This window comes from Semicossyphus pulcher, unplaced genomic scaffold (assembly GCF_022749685.1).
Source record: "Semicossyphus pulcher isolate SPU_LCO1_2020_fin unplaced genomic scaffold, fSemPul1.0.p SCAF_16, whole genome shotgun sequence".
Taxonomy (NCBI): domain Eukaryota; kingdom Metazoa; phylum Chordata; class Actinopteri; order Labriformes; family Labridae; genus Semicossyphus; species Semicossyphus pulcher.
The window spans coordinates 3402688-3421965 of NW_027211670.1; the positions used below are offsets into that span (position 1 = coordinate 3402688).

At 38.6% G+C, this 19278-nt stretch overlaps 1 protein-coding gene across 2 annotated transcripts in view; it reads left to right on the forward strand.

Annotated features, from left to right (window-relative positions):
- Positions 1–19278, forward strand: part of LOC138593724 (zinc transporter ZIP11-like) — a 54056-nt gene that overhangs the window by 17932 nt on the left and 16846 nt on the right. For both annotated transcript variants that reach the window (XM_069664813.1, XM_069664812.1), the window contains exon 5: positions 11555–11675. In XM_069664813.1, coding sequence (XP_069520914.1) covers positions 11555–11675 — 121 coding nt within the window. The remainder of the gene's footprint in view (positions 1–11554; positions 11676–19278) is intronic.

Sequence of the window (19278 nt, forward strand, 5' to 3'; positions counted from 1 at the left end):
AACTCTAGGATAGCACCCTTAATTTTAGGGTTAGGGTTAGGTTTAGCCCTAACCCTAAAAGACTCACCTTTTCTCAGTGGCCTTCAATTACGGCTGAGCTGGACTCTTATACCGTCCAGCAATTCTTTTAGTTTATTCTGTTTTTTGTTTTTTTTTATGTCTGCTCTTATCTGTGTTCTTTGTCTATTTTATTCTTCTATTCTATGTGTTATAGTATCCGTGTAATATTGAATATGTTGATTATCTTGCTTGTACAGCACTCTGGTTAACAAGTTATTTTTAAATGTACATTATAAACAAACCTGACTTGACTTGACTATGTTACACAGCATGCATTTCTGGTGCTATATCTCCCTGCAATATCATTTATTGCATGCAATGCTTATGCTGTTGCAATAACATATCATGTATCCATAGACTGTATATCAGAAGTGGACATAGCGTTTGTAATGTTACCCATTGGTTAGTGGATTTTCATTTTGAAACTTTGAGTATAGCATCATTGTTTTCACCAGTTTGGAGCCAACAGTGACCCAGTTTGGACAAGTGGGTATAGCTGGAGAGATGCGCTGGGTTGATTGGCAAAACTATCAAATATACGCCTACGCCTAATTCATTAGCAGGATAATTAAAATAAAGGTGTGGTAATAGCTTACCTGAACTGGTTAATTATTTGACTAGAAGTGCTTCCTGGCACAGATCTGGGATTGGAGAGGTCAGGTGAATGAAATGAACCATTCGTCATTACTGCCAGTTCTTTTCTCTGTGCGCAGACAGCCAACAACAATCCTCACGTTTATGCTTGGACTGCCACATGTAAATCATTGTGTGGTAAAACACAACTCTTAATGGTGACAGCAGACAGCAATACCTGCTGACATTAGTTCTTACATTAAAACAGGATCATATTACTCACAGAAAACTCTCCAGCACAAATAAAGTCATTCAATACAATTAACCATACAGAAAGCAATATTATTTGTCAGATATTTGCATTAAGTTCACCAAACACAATCAAAACCACTAACAGGGCTGAGATATTGGGTTCAGACAAAAATGTATCAATGGCCAGCACTAAATTCCTGCAGCTAGAAAATATACTTCTATTTATAAACATTGATCAGGGGATTGACTTGCTTTTGGAACCAGCCTGTGACAATTCAGGGAACTGCATTGTCGCACAATGTATAGCCCCATTATCCCTGTGCATTTGTTTGTGTCACAGGAGACCCAAAAGGCAGGAAAAGCAGGTATTAAAGGCTGCTATTCAAGCAGAACCAGACTCTGTAAAACCAGATTTAATTTTAATTAAACTTTTGGTTGGTCTTTTCCTACTGATCAGCCATAACATTATGACCACCTGCCTAATATTGTGTAGGCCCCCCTTCTGCCACCAAAACAGCCCTGACCCGTCAAGGCATGGACTCCACGAGACCGATGAAGGTGTTCTGTGGTTACTGGTACCAAGACTTTTAAGTCCTACAAGTTGCGAGGTGGGGCCTCCATGGATCAGTTTGTCCAGCACATCCCACAGATGCTTGATTGGATTGAGATCTGGGGAATTTGGAGGCCGGGTCAACACCTTGAACTCGCTGTCATCCTCCTCAAACCAATCCTGAACCATTTTTACAGTGTGGTGCATTATCCTGCTGAAAGAGGCCACTGCAATTAGGCAATACCATTTCCATGAAGGGATGGTCTGCAACAATGTTTAGGTCGGTGGTACATGTCAAAGTAAAATCTACATGATGCTCTGACCCAGTCGTCTAGCCATCACAATGTGGCCCTTGTCAAAGTCACTCACATCCTTACGCTTGTCCACTTATCCTGCTTACAACACATCAACTTTGAGAACAAAATGTTCAGTTGCTGCTGAATATATTCCACCCACTGACAGAAACTGACTCAAACGTGCACTGTAATACTGTAATACTATATGCGCAGAACATGCCTGAGATACGGCTGGAATTGTAAAATGTGTCCTGTTGCTGTCAGTGTGAGCGGATGCGTCAGCAGAGGATGAAGCTTGTCAATGCATTAGTAATGGTCCTTTGCCTCACATCAAGGCCATGTCTCAGTGCGCTCACGTCATTAGACAGCAGGTGTGCGTGCGTGTGCGTGTGTGTGACAAAGAGACAAGGACAGACAAAAGAGACAGAGGGAAAAAATGGCAATAAACTGACTTTGACATCTAAGCTATGCCATATTTGTCATTTGTCATTTTTGAAGCAAAAGTATTTGATGCCTCCTGTCAACTGAACCCATCATTCAATGACAAAATCCTGCTGAATGACATGATTAATAGTGATTCAGTCAAACTGAGATTCAGTCACATGCCTACTCAGATTTGCGATAAGTGCAATCAATTGTTGTCATGTTACAAAAATTTGAAAGTATTCCTGCATGCATCATATGTAACTGTCTCGGTAGAGGTCTTTGAATCTGTTGCTCCCTCATTAAACAGAGCCTGAAAAAGGCCTCCGTCTCTCACCTAAAGTCTGACCAATATATACCAACGCTGGAACTGGGACATGTAGCTACACAGAATGGGATTTGGCAAACACATTTCAATTTCTCCATTATCAAATGTTATTTTTAGACCCACGTCATCATGAACATTCAAAGCACTAATATTATTAATACTTGCACTTATAGTGAGCCATAACAAGTGTCTTTAAACTGGAGAATATATAAGTTAGTATGATTATACAATATTAGAGAGTAAATGTAGTGAATATATGTTATTTGACATAATGCTGACGTAGATCTCTACATCAGCAATGGACAGAAAAAAACCTCATTTGAAATCTGTTCAGTGATGATGGTGATTTATATAAACTGCTGATCGAAAGAAAGCATAGGCTCAAATTTAACACCAAGATTCTTTGCTGTTAAATTTTGAAAAATCGCAATTGTAGAGTCATCAAGCAGGGCAAATGACAAGCAACACAGTTTTATCCGAGTTTATGAGCAGAATATTGACATTAAACAGCTGCTAGAAGGTGGCTAGTTTTTTCAGGTCATTGAAAAAAAGTACTACCTTGGTTTTCTGTAGATCTTAACGGTTTAACTTCTTTGGCCACGTGGTTGTGACTGATCCCATATAGTGTCTCTTGTAAGGTCGGGGACAAGAGTTGGAAGCTTGTTCATCAGTTGATACATTGTACAATTTCAGATTAACTTTTCACTATGGAGAGCATCAACCTTCAACCTTGCATTATAATCAAACTTCACTGATAATAAGACATGTAGATAGTTCTCTCCCTATGGATGATGGTGCTGCCTGATGTCTGCAGTAAGTCTGTGCTTGACTGTATGTATATACTAAAGTGGTAGTGTTTTCCCAGTGGTAAGATCCTGGCAGGCTTTGTAGGTAGCCATGGTCTCAGGAGCCACATGATTCATGCCGCCAGCAGCGGTCCTTCACCTCATTTATTCACTGCATGGATACAGAGCTCATGCTCCATGCTGAATATCACATGACAAGAGGCACACCAGCAACTCTGTGTGTGTGTGCGTGTCTATGTGTGTGAAGGGGTGTTTTTCCCACTGTTCTGGCTGCTATCCGGTTTACCTATGAATAATTATTCCCCTTTGAATGTCACCTTCCAAACTCAGTGGCCCCAAGTGAATCACAGTTTCAGGGGCTGTGTTGTGAGTGTGTGTGTGTAGAAACAATGTGGTAGCGTCTCCATAACTCTTGATCAATTAAATTAAATTTTATTTATATAGCGCCAAATCATAACCATAGTTATCTCAGGACACTTTCCAAAAAGAGCAGGTCTAGACAATACTCTTTTTAAAAAATATATTATTTAGAGAGAGAGAGACCCAACATGAATCCACCAAGAGCAGGACTTGGCAACATTTGGCAACAGTGGCAAGAAAAAGCTTCCTTTTAATAGGCAGAAACCTCGAGCAGAAGCAGTCTAATGTTGAACAGCCATCGTCGTGGTTAATCTTTCTTACCATCTGTGATAACAAACACGTCAGGGACACGTTATGAACGCTTGGAGATCAATATAAGAGAACTGAGTATATTTTTAAGACTTATTTTTAAAACAGTTACAAATAAGAGTTAAAACAGCAAGGAAAAGAGCACTGCGACATATTGTTAATACCACAAAGATGCCCCAAGTATTTGCTCTTGGCAGTGCTCTGATGGTGAAGTATTATCAGATCAAAGTAGTCCTCAATGCCTCTTTGCTGAGGGAATATTTGCCAGGCAAATTGGTCATCAGGTACTGAGTGGCTCAGTCAACTCACACAAGAGACACACTGAGGCCTAGAGATGATAGATTTTGGATCCATCCATCCTTCCATCTATTTATCAATCCAACCATTCATCCACCCATCAATCCACGTTGTGTTTATAAGGAAATCACAGAAACTGAAGTGGGTTGGGTATTAGATTCAAATAATGTATTATTCCAGCTGGCATTCCACTAACTAGCTGTGTAGACCTGGTTCCTGCTGTGTGTCTGGTTTATAAAGTGTGTGTGTTAAAGGCTGAGGCTAAATCACTTATAACTTTCTTGCTGTAAAAAACTGCTCAGGTTTCAATTGGCTGATCAAGGATGTGTTACTGGTTGGTAGAAGAGCTTTTAAAGAAACTCTCGACAGTCAGTCTTTCCTGTCCTTCAGCCTTGTTTTCTTAAATTGACCTGTCCAAATGTTCATTGTGTTTGATAACCATTTTTAAAACTATCATCCTGGTTAAACAAACCCATGTCTTTAAACATGCATGCACAACCTGCTTGGCTATGATTTGGCTCTGACTTTTCTTATAAGTGGAGGTCGTGGTTTAAGTATGTTCCTCTTTTGCTCTACAACAAACACATTGAAATGACCAAAAATGGATTTAAAATTCAGTGAGAGAGAGTGGATCATTTGGATGATGACTTTACAAAGAGGGTTGAATGGAAAGCCCGATGATTCATTTGGAGAACAGTGAGAGAACATATGACGTGGAGGAATAAAAAAGCAAAGCATCAAAATAACAGTATAGTAAGTATAAGGCGCTTTACAGCAACAACAGATGATGAAATGTTCTTATTTTCTGCCTTCTGGTTCAGACTTGCATAACCATTTATGGCTCAAGGTTTTCCTTGAAGTAAAATGATTCTTTATTTTCACTTAAAGACTTGAAGACTTGAGTTCAAACAAGTGGGTTAGTTTTGTGGTTAATGCATCTATACCGGTTGGTTACCCATATCCATCAGTATTGGGAGTGATGACATGAAGAGGTCCTATTGACAAACATGTGACTTTACATTGGAGCATGGCCTAATGTGAGGACAATCATCTGAGGCAGGTACTGCTTCCACTGTAGATTATTGATTGTAGATTTTCTAGACAGCAATATCAGTCACTAACACAGAAACAGCTTTTTGTGCCACAAGTGGGCACAAAAGTGTTCGCTCCACATTTAGTTTCATATCCATGAAATAAACATCTATTGATTTAAACATTTCCAGTGGTGAAAGAAATGTAAACAATGGGACTCCACACTAAAAACTTGGAAGTGATTAATACATATAATGATGATAATAATAATAATAATAATAATAATAATACATTTTATTTGTATAGTGCTTTTCATGGTACTCAAAGTCACTTTACATAATTAAAAACAAACTAAAGAAACAAAATAAGAACAGAAAAAAGAAACACTTGATCAGAGATTTAACGGAAGTCAGGTCTGTGCAGTCTCGGATGTGTTGGGGTAGAGAGTTCCAGAGGGAGGGGGCAGCTATGGAGAATGCTCTGTCGCCCCAGGTTCAGTGCTTGGCTCTGTGTGGCGGAGAGAGGAGGTTTGTCATACTGTATTTACTAGTACAGCTTTAGATAACAGAGATCTAATGTATACGAGTCCACTTTTAGCTATTCTGTTTTGTTTTACTTTTGCACTGACTGTTGATTACAATTGTATTTCTTATGTAAAACTACTGGTTTGCTTACTTTTTCTGTTAATTGATTTAAATTCTTGGTGGGCAGACCCTCTTTTATATCATCATCCATTACGCAGTTTAATGTTGCCATCAGGTAGCACTCATAGCTTTACACTAAATATCTAGCTGTTCTGCAGATTGTCTGCTAGAAAGCAAAAAAGTACAATCACCAAATTGTGCATTGTTCCTGCTTCCAGCTTCAATTCACAGAAGTCACAACTGCTTCCTATATTTGTTCGAGTATCTCTTTAGTGAAATCTGTGTCTCCAGGCCAGTAGCTGTACAGGATGTCAGTTTGACATCATCATCATTATTAACCCTTCCACAAACACAGATCTTAACAGGATCCACACCGTATTACACACAAGTCAATGTGAGCTTTAAAATGGGTTGGTTAGGTGTTGTTATTGTTAAAATGATACTAATTGCCACTGGTCTTATAACTAATTAAGAGCAGACTGCATGAACACACTCACAGATGACCACTAATGAAGGGGATTAATAATGACGTCTTTATTTAAGTGTTGCACCAGAAGTTTGAATTCTGCTGTTGGCCTTATATGAATATATTAAATCTGAGCATGCATGTGTGATACATCCGGCTTGGATTGAGAGATGATATCCTGCTGATTAGGGCTCCCCGTGTGTGGTCTATGTTAATTAAGCCTCCATGTTTCAGGAAATGGCAAATCTGCATGTATGAAGATGATTGAGTATCTTCATATGCTGTCATTTGGTGATATATAGGTTCTGTCTCTATTCATATAAACCCATGAACCTTTCACGTAACGAACTACAATAAAATATATTCAAAGACATCCTATATAAGTTTCCAATACATAGAAGTAGCTGTAATTTACTTAAAAGTCCATGTTAAAGTCATTAAAATACTGTATGTAAAGATGTAAAGTTTACAGAAAATGCAGCTAATTGTAATTTACTGCTCCAATTGTAAATAGAGAAACAGAGAGACAATGAGTATATGTGTGTGTTCACATCTGCTCTATGAGATTTAGGTTGGACTCAGACTATTGCAAGGTTTTTACTAATTTCATCTGATTTGTCCCTCCCTATGATCAGGGGAAGGATCTGCTTTTGGCCCTTTGTGGGTACAGATTATCTGATAATGTGACCCAATCTTATATTCCTAGTAGCGCCACAGCATCCAGTGCAACATTTGCAACATGTTTGTGAAATACAAACATTAGAATCTAAACAAAAAGATCAGTTTTCTGACCACACTCATTCAGCTCTTTCCTCTCTGAAATGTGAAATAAATAATTAGCTGAAGCTGAATTCATGATTGATCTCATGATGACCTGCCTGATCTTAATTTACTTATGTTGACTTATAGGAGGCAGAACTCCTCGAGTAACCACTGACACTCTTAGAGCTTAAAGAAGCTTTTCAATCAATGCAAAGACCAAAATCGCCAGGCCTTGATGTATTCCTAGAATGATGTGGTATCAGTGGACCACTTCTTCTAGACTCTTTAAATTTTGGTCTAGGCACTGGAACTTTTCATCGAGACCAAAATACATCACTTAATTCAGTATTGCTCAAAAAAGTGAAACCTCCTCTAAAATGTGGAAGCTACAGACCAATATCAGTCATTGCAACAGAATTGAAGCTCTTTGCTAAAGTTTTAGTGAAAAGATTGGAGCCATACATAGGCAAACTAATTTGTCATGACCGAACAGGATTTGTAAAAGGAAGACTTGTGTCAGATATCATCAGATGGCTTCTCCATATTATTTATGCATCGGAATCAGCCATTGATCGAGTGGGTTGGGGTTATCTTTGGGCAGTTCTTGAGGCATTTGGATTTCATAGAAATTTTATATCAATGACAAAAACACTTTATACCAATCCCGTTGCAGTCATTCAAACGGATAACATCCTGTCTAAAACATTTCCCTGCAGCGTGGTCCCCGTCACGGCCAATTCAGTCAAATTACTTGTTATAAAATCAACTGGGATGAATCTTTACTCATTCCTGTAAATGTTTCGGCAAAGCAACTCACATTAGTAGCTGTTCCACATATACAGTGGCACGACTCTGGTTTTACATACTTAGGTTTGAATAAAACCAAATTCTCAGACATATCACAAACAAACAATGAAAAAATAAATCTGATATCCAGAGGTGGGCTGATCTTAAAATGTCAAAGGCAGGATTTCAATTGTAAAAATTAATCTTCTTGGCCGAATTTTCTATTTTCCATGATCCTTTATCTCCCCCACCTAAATACTTTGAAGAACTACAATCTATGACTTCTAAATTAATTTGGAATGGCAAAGAACTCGCATTTGTCTGCGCACACTTCAACACTCCCTGATTTCAAATGATATTACTTGTCTTTCAGATTAAGACATTAAAGGAAAAATTCACCCCTCAGTCAAAGCTGGTGTTCTCCGCAATCAGTAGAAGCAATAACATTTTAAATTGGCCTTAGCTGTGGAGAGAGTTGTACAAACAGCTTGGGGTTTCACCCATTCTACATTCCTACAACACCCAGCGTGCATTGCGCCCCTCCCTCTGAAAGGAACGGCCCAGCGAGGGCGGGGTTAAAGGGAAGTTATAGGTCTGCAAGAGAAGTGTGCTTGTTTATGTTGGTTCTTCGGACCAGAACAGTTGGTAAACATAGGGGGCAACTCACTCGTCTCAAGGTCTGATTCACAAAGCACATTGCCCTGATGACAGTTGAACGCAAACTCGCCCATAAAGTTTCGCAGATCCGTGCAGTTTGCAGTTTTTTGTCTGATTGTGGAGAGATGGACAGGTCGATAAGGAGCAGGGAGAGGATGGGGCAGATGTTTGAACAGCTTACTGTAAAGTCCAGACTCGACAGGTGTTTACTAGTATTAGTCTCTGTGATACAGCTTTATGTTTTTTAAACAAGCTTGAAACAGCAGCTTGTCCATACAATAATCCCTGTCCTGCGTAATGGCTCCGGACATGTGGATAAAGTGTACAAAACATGACTCATTAAAATACGTGCAAGCGGCTCCGGAGCACACAGACGCTGTTTGCTCTGCAGCGCACTTTGGGGTGCATTCAACCCTCTGCGTGTGCTTGGAGTATGAGGCAGAGTCATTTCATGTTATTTGCACGTGTTTAGTGGGCACAAAATCCGTGCAATTTAGTGAAATCCCCCCTTAGAGTCCTACCAAATATATCTACAAACAACACAAAAGCAGAGCATAATGGTGCTCACCTGCGTTGCATCGGAGTGTAAGGAGTACAAAAGAGGAGAAGAGACACTGGAGTGAAATAAAATGATGAGTAACAAATAATAATGAATGATAACAAATAAGTTATACAAAATAAGAATAATTTATACATTGAAAAATGGAAATAAAAGCTATTGTTATTATTAATTATTTAAGTATTTAAATAATAAATATTCCGCACCAGGCACACTTGTATAAAACTTGCAGTATTTCAAACTGTCTGTCATTGATTTACATCCACAGGATGCTTTACTGCATGTTGGTCATATGTCACGCACCACTTAACTCAGTTAATGCTTGAGTGAACTTCCTCTTATCTTTTTAATTGTTTTTCAGTCGCCTGTGCTGCATCCTGGGCTGCATCCTTTTCATATGCTTCATTACTGCTGGAATAAGTAATAACCACAGAGCAAGAGTGGCTAACCACAGAGCAAGAATGACGCAGATTAAACACACATGTCAGCAATAACAACCTTAAACAGACAGGCACAACTACATCATCACCTATACTTGGCAATAAACACTGATTCTGATTCTGATGCATAATTTCATTTTCCTAAACTGAAGTCTTCAATATTATTGAGCTTGCAAAAAGGCCAACAAAATAATGTATAATCACTCTGGAGGCATCACCAAGGTCCGGTTGTTCAAAAGGTTCAGATATGAATTATCCGGATTTGGAAATCCACTTTTTTTCTGTCCAGGATCAGGTAATCCGGTTTAGTTTTATCCCGGTTATTCAAAGAAAACTGGATAACATCAATCTTATCCAGATACTGATTTTTAAGGATTACCAAATCCGGATTAAATGGGACTTCATACTACATACTTACTACATACAAGGGGTGCCAAATTCAACACAACATAAAAGATCCTGACACTTGCTTGTACTTTAATATTTTATGGGCATGAAATCCTTTATTTTTTCCAGAGCTCTAAAGCATACCTCATCTACTATGTCATGGAAGCAATTCAGCAATTCCAGACCAAAATATTTAAAAAATGTCTAAAGTATCAACATCATTGTAAAAAATGTACTTTGTTTGACCTACTTACATTTTTTATCTTTATTTCTTTCCTGTAATCCATCCTCAATCCTCCCCTCTGCTTGGATCAGGGTAATCCTGATTTTTGGATCAAAGTTATCCCAATCCCACTCAAAAGTTTTGAACAACGCAAACTGGAGGTTTTATCCGGAAAATAGCCACAAATACATAACCTGATCTTATCTGATTAAATCATGTTTTTTGTCTTTTGAACAACCCGTTTCTGGAGCCTATCCGATAGCTTTAATCCCATCAGATTAAACTTTGAACAACCGGGCCCAGATGCTCAGATTGGAGAGACTGTTCAATTGTACAACAGGCCAGGTGCTTCAGTAGCTACAGTGTTATTCATTAGTGGCAAAGAGAACGATCTTACATGAGAGCCGAGCGTCAGCTGGAAGACGTTGAGGCCAAGACCTGATTAGAGCCAAACTGACTTTCTTTGTGATCAGAATAATCGCCATTTTACACTTCATGCCATCACAATCATACCATCCCTACTATGAAGTATGGTGGTAGTAGTATGGTGGTAGTAGTGGTGCTAAGAGGTTCCAGGTTTGTAAGGGCAGAAAAAAAAAAATCTTTAATTAATATCTTTATTCTGTAATTGTGAGAAGTAGGAGTACTCATAGTGTGACATCAATATTGTTCTGTATATATCACCTGATCTTCCAAAAGGTCCCTGTTTGGAAATCAAGCATTAAAGTATTAAAGTAGTAAGGCTCTGAATAACTGGTTGATTGATGGGCCATCTTAGTGGAAATTGTTTTTTGACTTGGCAAATCACACACCTCACAAAAAACATTGAAACTATACAACACACAACTGAGCAGTGAACTAAAATTGTGCATATCTCAATATTAATGTGTTCATAATCAAACACTTTAATACAATATACTGTGTATTGCATAGGAATATATAGCGCAAAAGTTGATTTGGGGGGTTGACAGGGACCCAGCAGCTTATTTTGAACCTCGGGCCCTTAAGCAGGTTAGTTGGGCCTGACATATCTGCACAATTAATCTTAGTAAAGTCAATAGACCAATCAATGGATAACTCAATGATGACCTGTGACAAAGTATTAAATGGGCATTGTCAGGTGAGGGCTATGTCATTTCATACTAATGAAAATAATTCTTCCAAGACAAATGCAAATGCAATTTGCTAAAAACAGTTACATGCTATCTTTAGAAAAAGGTAAGCAAGTTTTCCATGAAATAAGTAGGAAACAAGGGTACCCGTAAAATAAAGTGTAGCCTTTGATCCTTTGTACAAAAAATGGAATTCATCGCCTTCTGTCTCTTCCTTTTTCATCATTCACAGGGTGTAGGTGCTGACCCCCACACTGCCTTGGCTCTGCCTCCTGAATCCAAGCTGGCAAAAGAAAAATCCGAGGAGCCCTCATTCCAACACTGGGAAGCTGATGAGATGACGATAAGGATAGGTAGAGCACGACCTCTCTCAGGCAAGCCTCCCTTCATATACCCACATCAAAACCATGCAGTCATCTACAGCTGTAGCCATAATGACCCCACTTTTTTGCAACTGATCAAATGTTCAGAAGTTGAAGTTTCAGGCACCAGTTCACACTGATGCTGAAAGTGGGAAGAGCGACTGTATTAGCTACACATGTAATATTTCTTGCTTCTCTAATGGCCTCTTCTCACTGTCTGTATTTTACTGTTATCCCTTCTCTGTATTAATCTAATCTGTCCATTTGTTATTCTTTTTCTGCTCTCAACTTTGAATGCTGTTTCAATCTGGATAGCTCTTGTGTTTTCTTGGGTTTTGGACACCTAATCTTCCCACACATTAATCATGCTAAATCAAATATGTAATGTAGTACACATTAATGTTTTCACACATGTCTAGCTTGTTTCATACCTGAAAATAATAACATTAATAAACAACATTTTTAGTCTGCAAGATTCCAAACAAAACGTATTTAATGCTTGTTACAAAGTTAAGCTCAACAGAAAATAAACACATCTCATCTTTCACAAAATCAAAAAGAAAAGATTAAAACATGATTTGAAATTATATACAGTACATTCACAATACTATGGTGTAATTCACAACAATACTTTGCATTTATGTTCATTTTTATTTACTTTTCCTGCCTTCAACATTTTTTCAGTGTTCATTGTGTGCATAATCAGACTAAGGTCAAATTTAAACTGTAAAAAAGTACAGGGCAACGAATCTGATTTTTATGTTCTTCTGATTCTGCAATTATGTAGGTGACAAACTAGTGCAACATTGTGGAACTTAAGTAAGTGCAATGTAATGAGATTTATTAGGCCTGAAGAAAACTCACATAAGTCAGCACACACACACACACACACACACACACACAGCTGTCTCCCTGCCTCACTGGCTAGTATTATTAGAAATACAATGACTATTTTTCCGCTTACTGTTTCTCAGGGAGCATATTAAATGCAACATAACAGTGACTCAGTGCCATTAAAGTTACATAGCTAATTGCATCGTCAACAATGATTAAAATGTCAGAACATTTAGCTGTGAACACCATGCAATTAGATGGTTTTAAAGAAACACAGCCATCAGTTACTTGGAGCACCGTGTGAAATTGGCCAGGAAATGATGCTGATGGCAGAAAGGAGCCAGCTACCTGGCCTCACTAACTTTACTTTTTGTGTGAATAAAAGAGAACAACACTTTTAATGACCTCCAGGACAGACTGTCTCTATGTGTTTGCCATAATTATTACCAACCCACCTTCTAGTGTGGCAAGTTGGCTACTTTGTTTGCAAAATGCGACACATGGTGGCTCACTTAAGCACAGTGTTCAAATCACTTTGTATGAGCAGCTTTTGTGTAGTATATTCCAACCCTTAGGATGCGCTAAAGTAAATCTCAAGAAAACAAGCCCTAAGGGAATTATCAGTTACTCTTTAAGTTATTGATCTTTTTTTATGTTTGTGAAAACACAAGGCTTGTTTATACAGGTGTGAAGGAAGCAATCTATGTTCAGCTGGAATAACCAACCTTTACAGAGGTGGTGGCCTAAGACACCACCTATCACCCACTTACAATGCAGTGTTGAATTCTCTGCCCAAACAGCTGAGCTCACACTCAGGATCCTGTGAGCCTAACGACAACAGCTCAGGTTAACGACGCACCCTTGATTACACATCTATTAGCATACTAATGACCTACAGAGCATCATATTTGCAGCTCTGTCCACCAGTCAGTTTAGAACTGAAGAGGCCTTTCGGATGAGAGGTGAAACGTCTTTAAGAACTTCAACCAAGTCCAGCTGTCTTTTGGATTAAGCTTAGAATTACCATGACCTGGATGACTGAGAACCTTCATGGATAAACTCCCAATGTCTGTTATGTATTGTGCTTGCCATCTATGCATAAGCCCCGGAAGGCTTTTAATTAGAAATGGATACAGGAAGTGTTGAGTTAGTATTTACAGCAATATACAGTCATTTTAACAGGGGATATAGGAGTGGATGGAAATAAAGGCTTCTTACTATTGATTTATCACTGATTCTTGTTTAACAGCCGCAGAAGGTACAAGGTCTTGATTTGACCCATTTCTTCTGTTATAAATAATAACGTTTTTTCAGCCCTTAAAGCTAATTTAGCTGGTTGAAGGCTTGTTACTGAAACAGTTACCAATTAACTTAAATGACGGGGAACTGATGCGACATCAGCAGCCCACACTGGCTAATGGGATCTTTTTAGCTACAGCAGCTAAATATTGAGTTTCCATGTTGAGGAGACGCATTTCCAATTTATTTAGCCTCGCCATCACTGCATCTAAAATACAGTATTTACCTGTACCACTGTCACTACGGGAGACAAAGGAGCAGCTAAACACCTGAGACACCTAGCAGGAGACAGCAGAGACTATCGCTAACAGCTGAGCAACCCTGGCTTACACACTACATTTCACTTTGACTCTTCCACATAAAGTCAATCATTAATAGGATTTATTCAAACTTAAGACTGACCTTGCCTGACGTTGAATACCTGATGTCAGACTATCACACACATCCTGTCTCATTGAATATTTTCTGCACCATGTACACAAATGTTCAGTCAATTAAGGCATTAGAATTTCACGCTTACATAAACTCACACACAAATTCCCTCTCTATCGTTTAATCTCCTTCTGTGATCCTTGCTTTATAGAGAAATGTTTCTACCTTTCAATTATTCAAGGTGATTGTTTGTTGGTGTCTCTTTTCCATCTGAAGATACTTGATTACCGGGGGAAGCTGTTTGTGCCTCTTTGGCTTCTGCTATGTCCTACTAGGCCTTTCTGTGAAGCAACAGTCACTGTTAAACAAACCCAAATCCCATATGTTGGTCCCTTAAATGTGTGGTATATGAATGTGGATGGTATGTATTGCCCTTATTTCTTTCCTTATTTAAAATACTGCAGGATCTTAGCCACTTAATACAAAAGGTCAATTGAAAAGTACATATCAATGCTATACAGCAACACTTTCTCCCGTACATTACATTTGTATATTTATAAACTCATTTCCTAATTTTGTTGTGATGACAATATTGCTGCCAGGATTATGTTTACAAGTAATCTTTCGATAAAGAACAAAGAAATCATGGTCTTCAAATTCTGCTTTACCTTTTCTGTGAACTTGGACTGCAGGTGGTAAGGTACGGTTTTCCTTTATTTCCCCCCCAAGTTCCACTTCTTGCATGTTTCTCCAAATACTAAAGAAACAAACTTAGAAAAGAAAAAAATAATTTAATCTGCCACTCTCTAATGAGTAACGGCCACTTCACACTTGCAGCATGCAAGAGCTGATGGCTGCAATGCAGGATGGCTCCGGCTCGCACCATCAAGGTGTTCACACTGGGAGTGTGTCTGCTGCGTGTCCGCTGTGGCTTCATCTGGGTTGATCCTGCCAGCCCTGTGACAGAAAAAACATGTAAGGTTGAAAAAAAATCACAAGAAAAAGATTTATTTTTGTGAGATCTCCCAAAAGTTGCCGAAAAGGTCAATGTACTACTTCCGGTGTTGCAGTTTAACTGGTGTTGAATTAACTGGTGACAGTCACAGTGTGTGTGGGCGTGGCTTATGAGTCTGTTGTACGCAAACGAGGAAATAAACTACTCGATTCTACTTCGATGCTTTATCTCAATTAATCGGTGTCTTTTGAGACATTGAAAGACCAACAGTTGGCGGGGCCATTCATTTTTCTGTGGACAACATATGACTTTTAGTGGACTGTACACTTGCCACTGCTGATCGCTACAAACGTGTCGTCTCTGCTTCTGTTTTCTTAAAATAACGTTATTCCACGGAATCATCGAGTAAATAGAGGGGACGGTCAAATCGGTAAACGCTTCACATTAGTTAAAACTCAGTACATGTAAATTATGAGTCTTCTGCGGCGTAAAATAACATGTTAACTGGTCCACTGGAGTTTGAATTAACTTGTGATGTTGTACTGTGTGAGACGACACGTTTGTAGTGATCAGAAGTGGCGAGTGTACGGTCCACTATAGTGATATGTTGTCCAAAGAAAAATGAATGGCCCAGCAAACTGTTGGTCTTACAATGTCTCAAAAGACACCGATTAATTGAGATAAAGCAGTAGAATCGTTTATTTCCTCGTTTGTGTACAACGGACTCATAAGCCACACCTTCACACTTCTGTGACCGCCACCAGTTAATTCAACACCAGTTAAGCTGTGACACCTGTCACCAGGTCAGAGTAAGCTCTGCAACGAGACGTCTCTCACTTATATGAAAACAGTGCCTACTGCCAAGCACTGATGTAATGTCTTTGTATTTGAGGCCAGAAGTAGTACATTGACCTAAAAAAAAAATTCCATCAACTCTGCGAGATCTCGCAACAGTTCTTGTGAAAAATCGTCTCTTTTTTTTTTCAACCTTACTTTTTTTTTCTTCTCCCGGGCTCCGTACTTATGGCCTATGTGAGACTTATTTTTATTTCAAAGGAAATTAAGCAGGAACCACAATAAGGAGCCTTGTGAGGGACTTTATCTATCAGGACTCTCAGTTTTGTATCGTCCTAAATGATTTGTCAGTGGATGGTTGGGAAAGAGATACTGGCATAGAGGTGTGGGAATGTTTACTTGCTGAAGGGTACCAAACATTCAAACATACTGTGATTACTGTCATTTTAAGGCCTTGGGGTAGGGTAAAAGCTGACCTACCTTACATAACAAGGTGGAGATAATGCAATACAGAAGAGTATAACATTTTGCTAACCACATCATATATCTGTGCATTACATTTTCTGGGACTAAAAGAATTATTTCCTGCTCAATGTTGTTCATCATGCAATGTGATATAAGTGTATACTAGTGTACCTTAATGTAAGCCCTCATCAGAATATCAAAAATGTCCATGGATTTACTCCACTCGGTCAAGGGCTCCTAGCCCGGGATGCTTTGTGAAATGTAAAATCCAAGTCTGCTTAAAAAAAGATTCCAGACACATCATACGTTTCCTGAACAAATTTGAAAGCCTTTATTTTACATGGCAATATTTAAGACAGCTTACACATGAAAGCAACTTTGGTCTTCATATGTGTCATTGTCAGATGTAGCTTAGATACCAACATTAAATTCTGTTACACTTTGAGAGTTGAGTCATTATATCAGAAGTGATATTCCACAAAAATTGACAACAAAACCAACATGTATTAGTAGTTTCATCTTGGCATATTAAAATACAATATTTTTATTAATCCTCAATAAATATTTAAATCTATCTCATCATTTAGGCTGGGGTATGTTGTTGCTTTCAGCTGTGTAGTCACATGTATAGTTATACCTCTGCCTTCTTTACAGATAATGGTAAATGTATTAAATCATGTTTATTTGTCACGTTGGAGGCGAGGCTCACCGAATTGGAGATGCAGCTCCGCACCATGGAATCAAAAACATCAGTAGCTGCCGTAGTTAGCCGGTCCTCAGCATCTGATGCGGGCCAAAATAGCTTAGCTACTAACCCCCTGGCAGCTCCCAAGCAGCTGGGAGTGGATGACTGTTTGTGAGAAGCAAAATCATAAGCCGAAGAACGCCACAGTATATCACCAACCATTAAACGTTTCTTTTAGATTTTCCCCGCTCAGCGACACACTGGTTGGTTATTGGCAGCTCAATAGTTAGAAACGCGAAGCTAATGACGCCGGCCACCATAGTTAAGTGTATTTCTGGGCCCAGGTGACATTAAATCTAATTATGCCCATTGAAAGTCAGTAAAATTAATGTGGAGTTGCTGTGAACTTTTGCAAAGACATTGTTAGACTAGTCATCACTCTGTCATCACTAAACAATTGGCAGACATTCTGGGGAAGACCTGCGGCCTCATTTATAAAAGAGTGTGTAGAATCCAGACTAAATCTGTCTGTACGGAGCAAACCCAGAAATGGCGTGCGCCAAAAATAATTCAGATTTATAACAAAACTATTGACGCTCTGTTCTTCAACTCTTTAACACTTTTTGATGTTAACGCATGGGTCTGAGCTTCTGTTGAGGACTGCACATTTTCCCGTCAAGTTTGTTTTTTATAAATCCCAAAGTTTGCTTTGAAAGTGGCGTACTCCTTCTTTCGTGCATACGCTGCGTTTATAAATGAGGCTCCAGGAGTCTTACACGCTTCTCTGCACTTCCCTCTAGAGCATTTAACCACCCACAATTCTATCCTATAGAGAATGTGCCTGCCCCCCAACCCAAACCTTTTTAAACAATTAAATTAAGTTAAATTTAAAAAAGAGCATACATAAAAATACCACTGAGCTACAGCCGAAATCCACTCCTCCCTGTCATATCAATACTCCTATTACTTGTCCAGATGAAGTGGTGGAATAGCAACTACTTTCCAATTCCAGCCAATTTTATCTGTTATTATATACTGACCCACCTGGCCCATACTCTTCCTATCTGAATTCTTAGGTACTGTAATTATCGGTGGTGATTGGAATATTCATGTGGATGTCGATGATGATTTAGCAGTGCATATATCGCATTATTAGACTCAATTGGAGTCTTTCAAAGTGTAAACAAACCTCGCTGTTTTAACCATTGACTCAATCTTGCTCTGGCACATGGCCTTGAAACTAGAAATGTCTTTTTACAGAACCTTTTTTACGTGATCACTATTCAGTAATTTTTGCAACAAAATTGTATTAACGAGAAGTATGTAAATAGCACTGTAGCTAAATTTAAGAAAGTTACTCTTGCAGCTTTTAACTGCCAAGTTTCAATACAACAGAAAGCTCTTATGCTAACGTTATTCCCTTTTAGCTAGATCAGTTTGTTGTCGGAAAAAAAATTGAAACAAAACTTGAAAGAATCTCGTTTAGACTGGCAAAGATTATATTTGAAAAATGCCTTCATTTGTTTACATGACAGTGGGCAGCAAATGCTTTTTACTTGCTCCTCTGGGCCTCAGATGAGATTATACAAATGTTGTCAAGTTTCGGCTATTTGGAAAGAGAAATCATCAAATCCTTTCAAAGCTAATAAAATATTACTATTTTCAAGGTTTGCTGCCTTCTTAAGCTGCCCTTTACCTCCTTGAGGTTTGCGTTTGCTTAGCTTTTATATGACTCTCATACTGACATAAATGCTACTGAGAGACACCACCAGTTAAATAATACATACATATTTTAAATAGGACAATTACATTTTATTAGCAAGATTTACCATTTTAAAAAAATGTAAGGTTACAGGTTTGCTGCTTTTCAAATGTCATAGTTACAAAACCTGCAACAGAGAGATTGATTAGCAACTTGGCTGCCACTGTTTAATTATTAGAATGAACCTTAATGTTTGTCACTGGCAATTATGAATGGAATGCACCCCTGATTAACATCATTAGCTTCACCTGTGTTTGCCAACTAAATAAAGGTTCCTCGTCTCATTAGCCTGATAAGGAGGTGCAGACTAAGAATGTCCTGCCTGTTGAAGGATTTACTTGGTCGTGCCTGTGACTTAACAAAATACGTTCATTGAATTAATTGCAAAATTAGGTTGACGATGTGCAGCTCCAGTTAGAATGGTCTT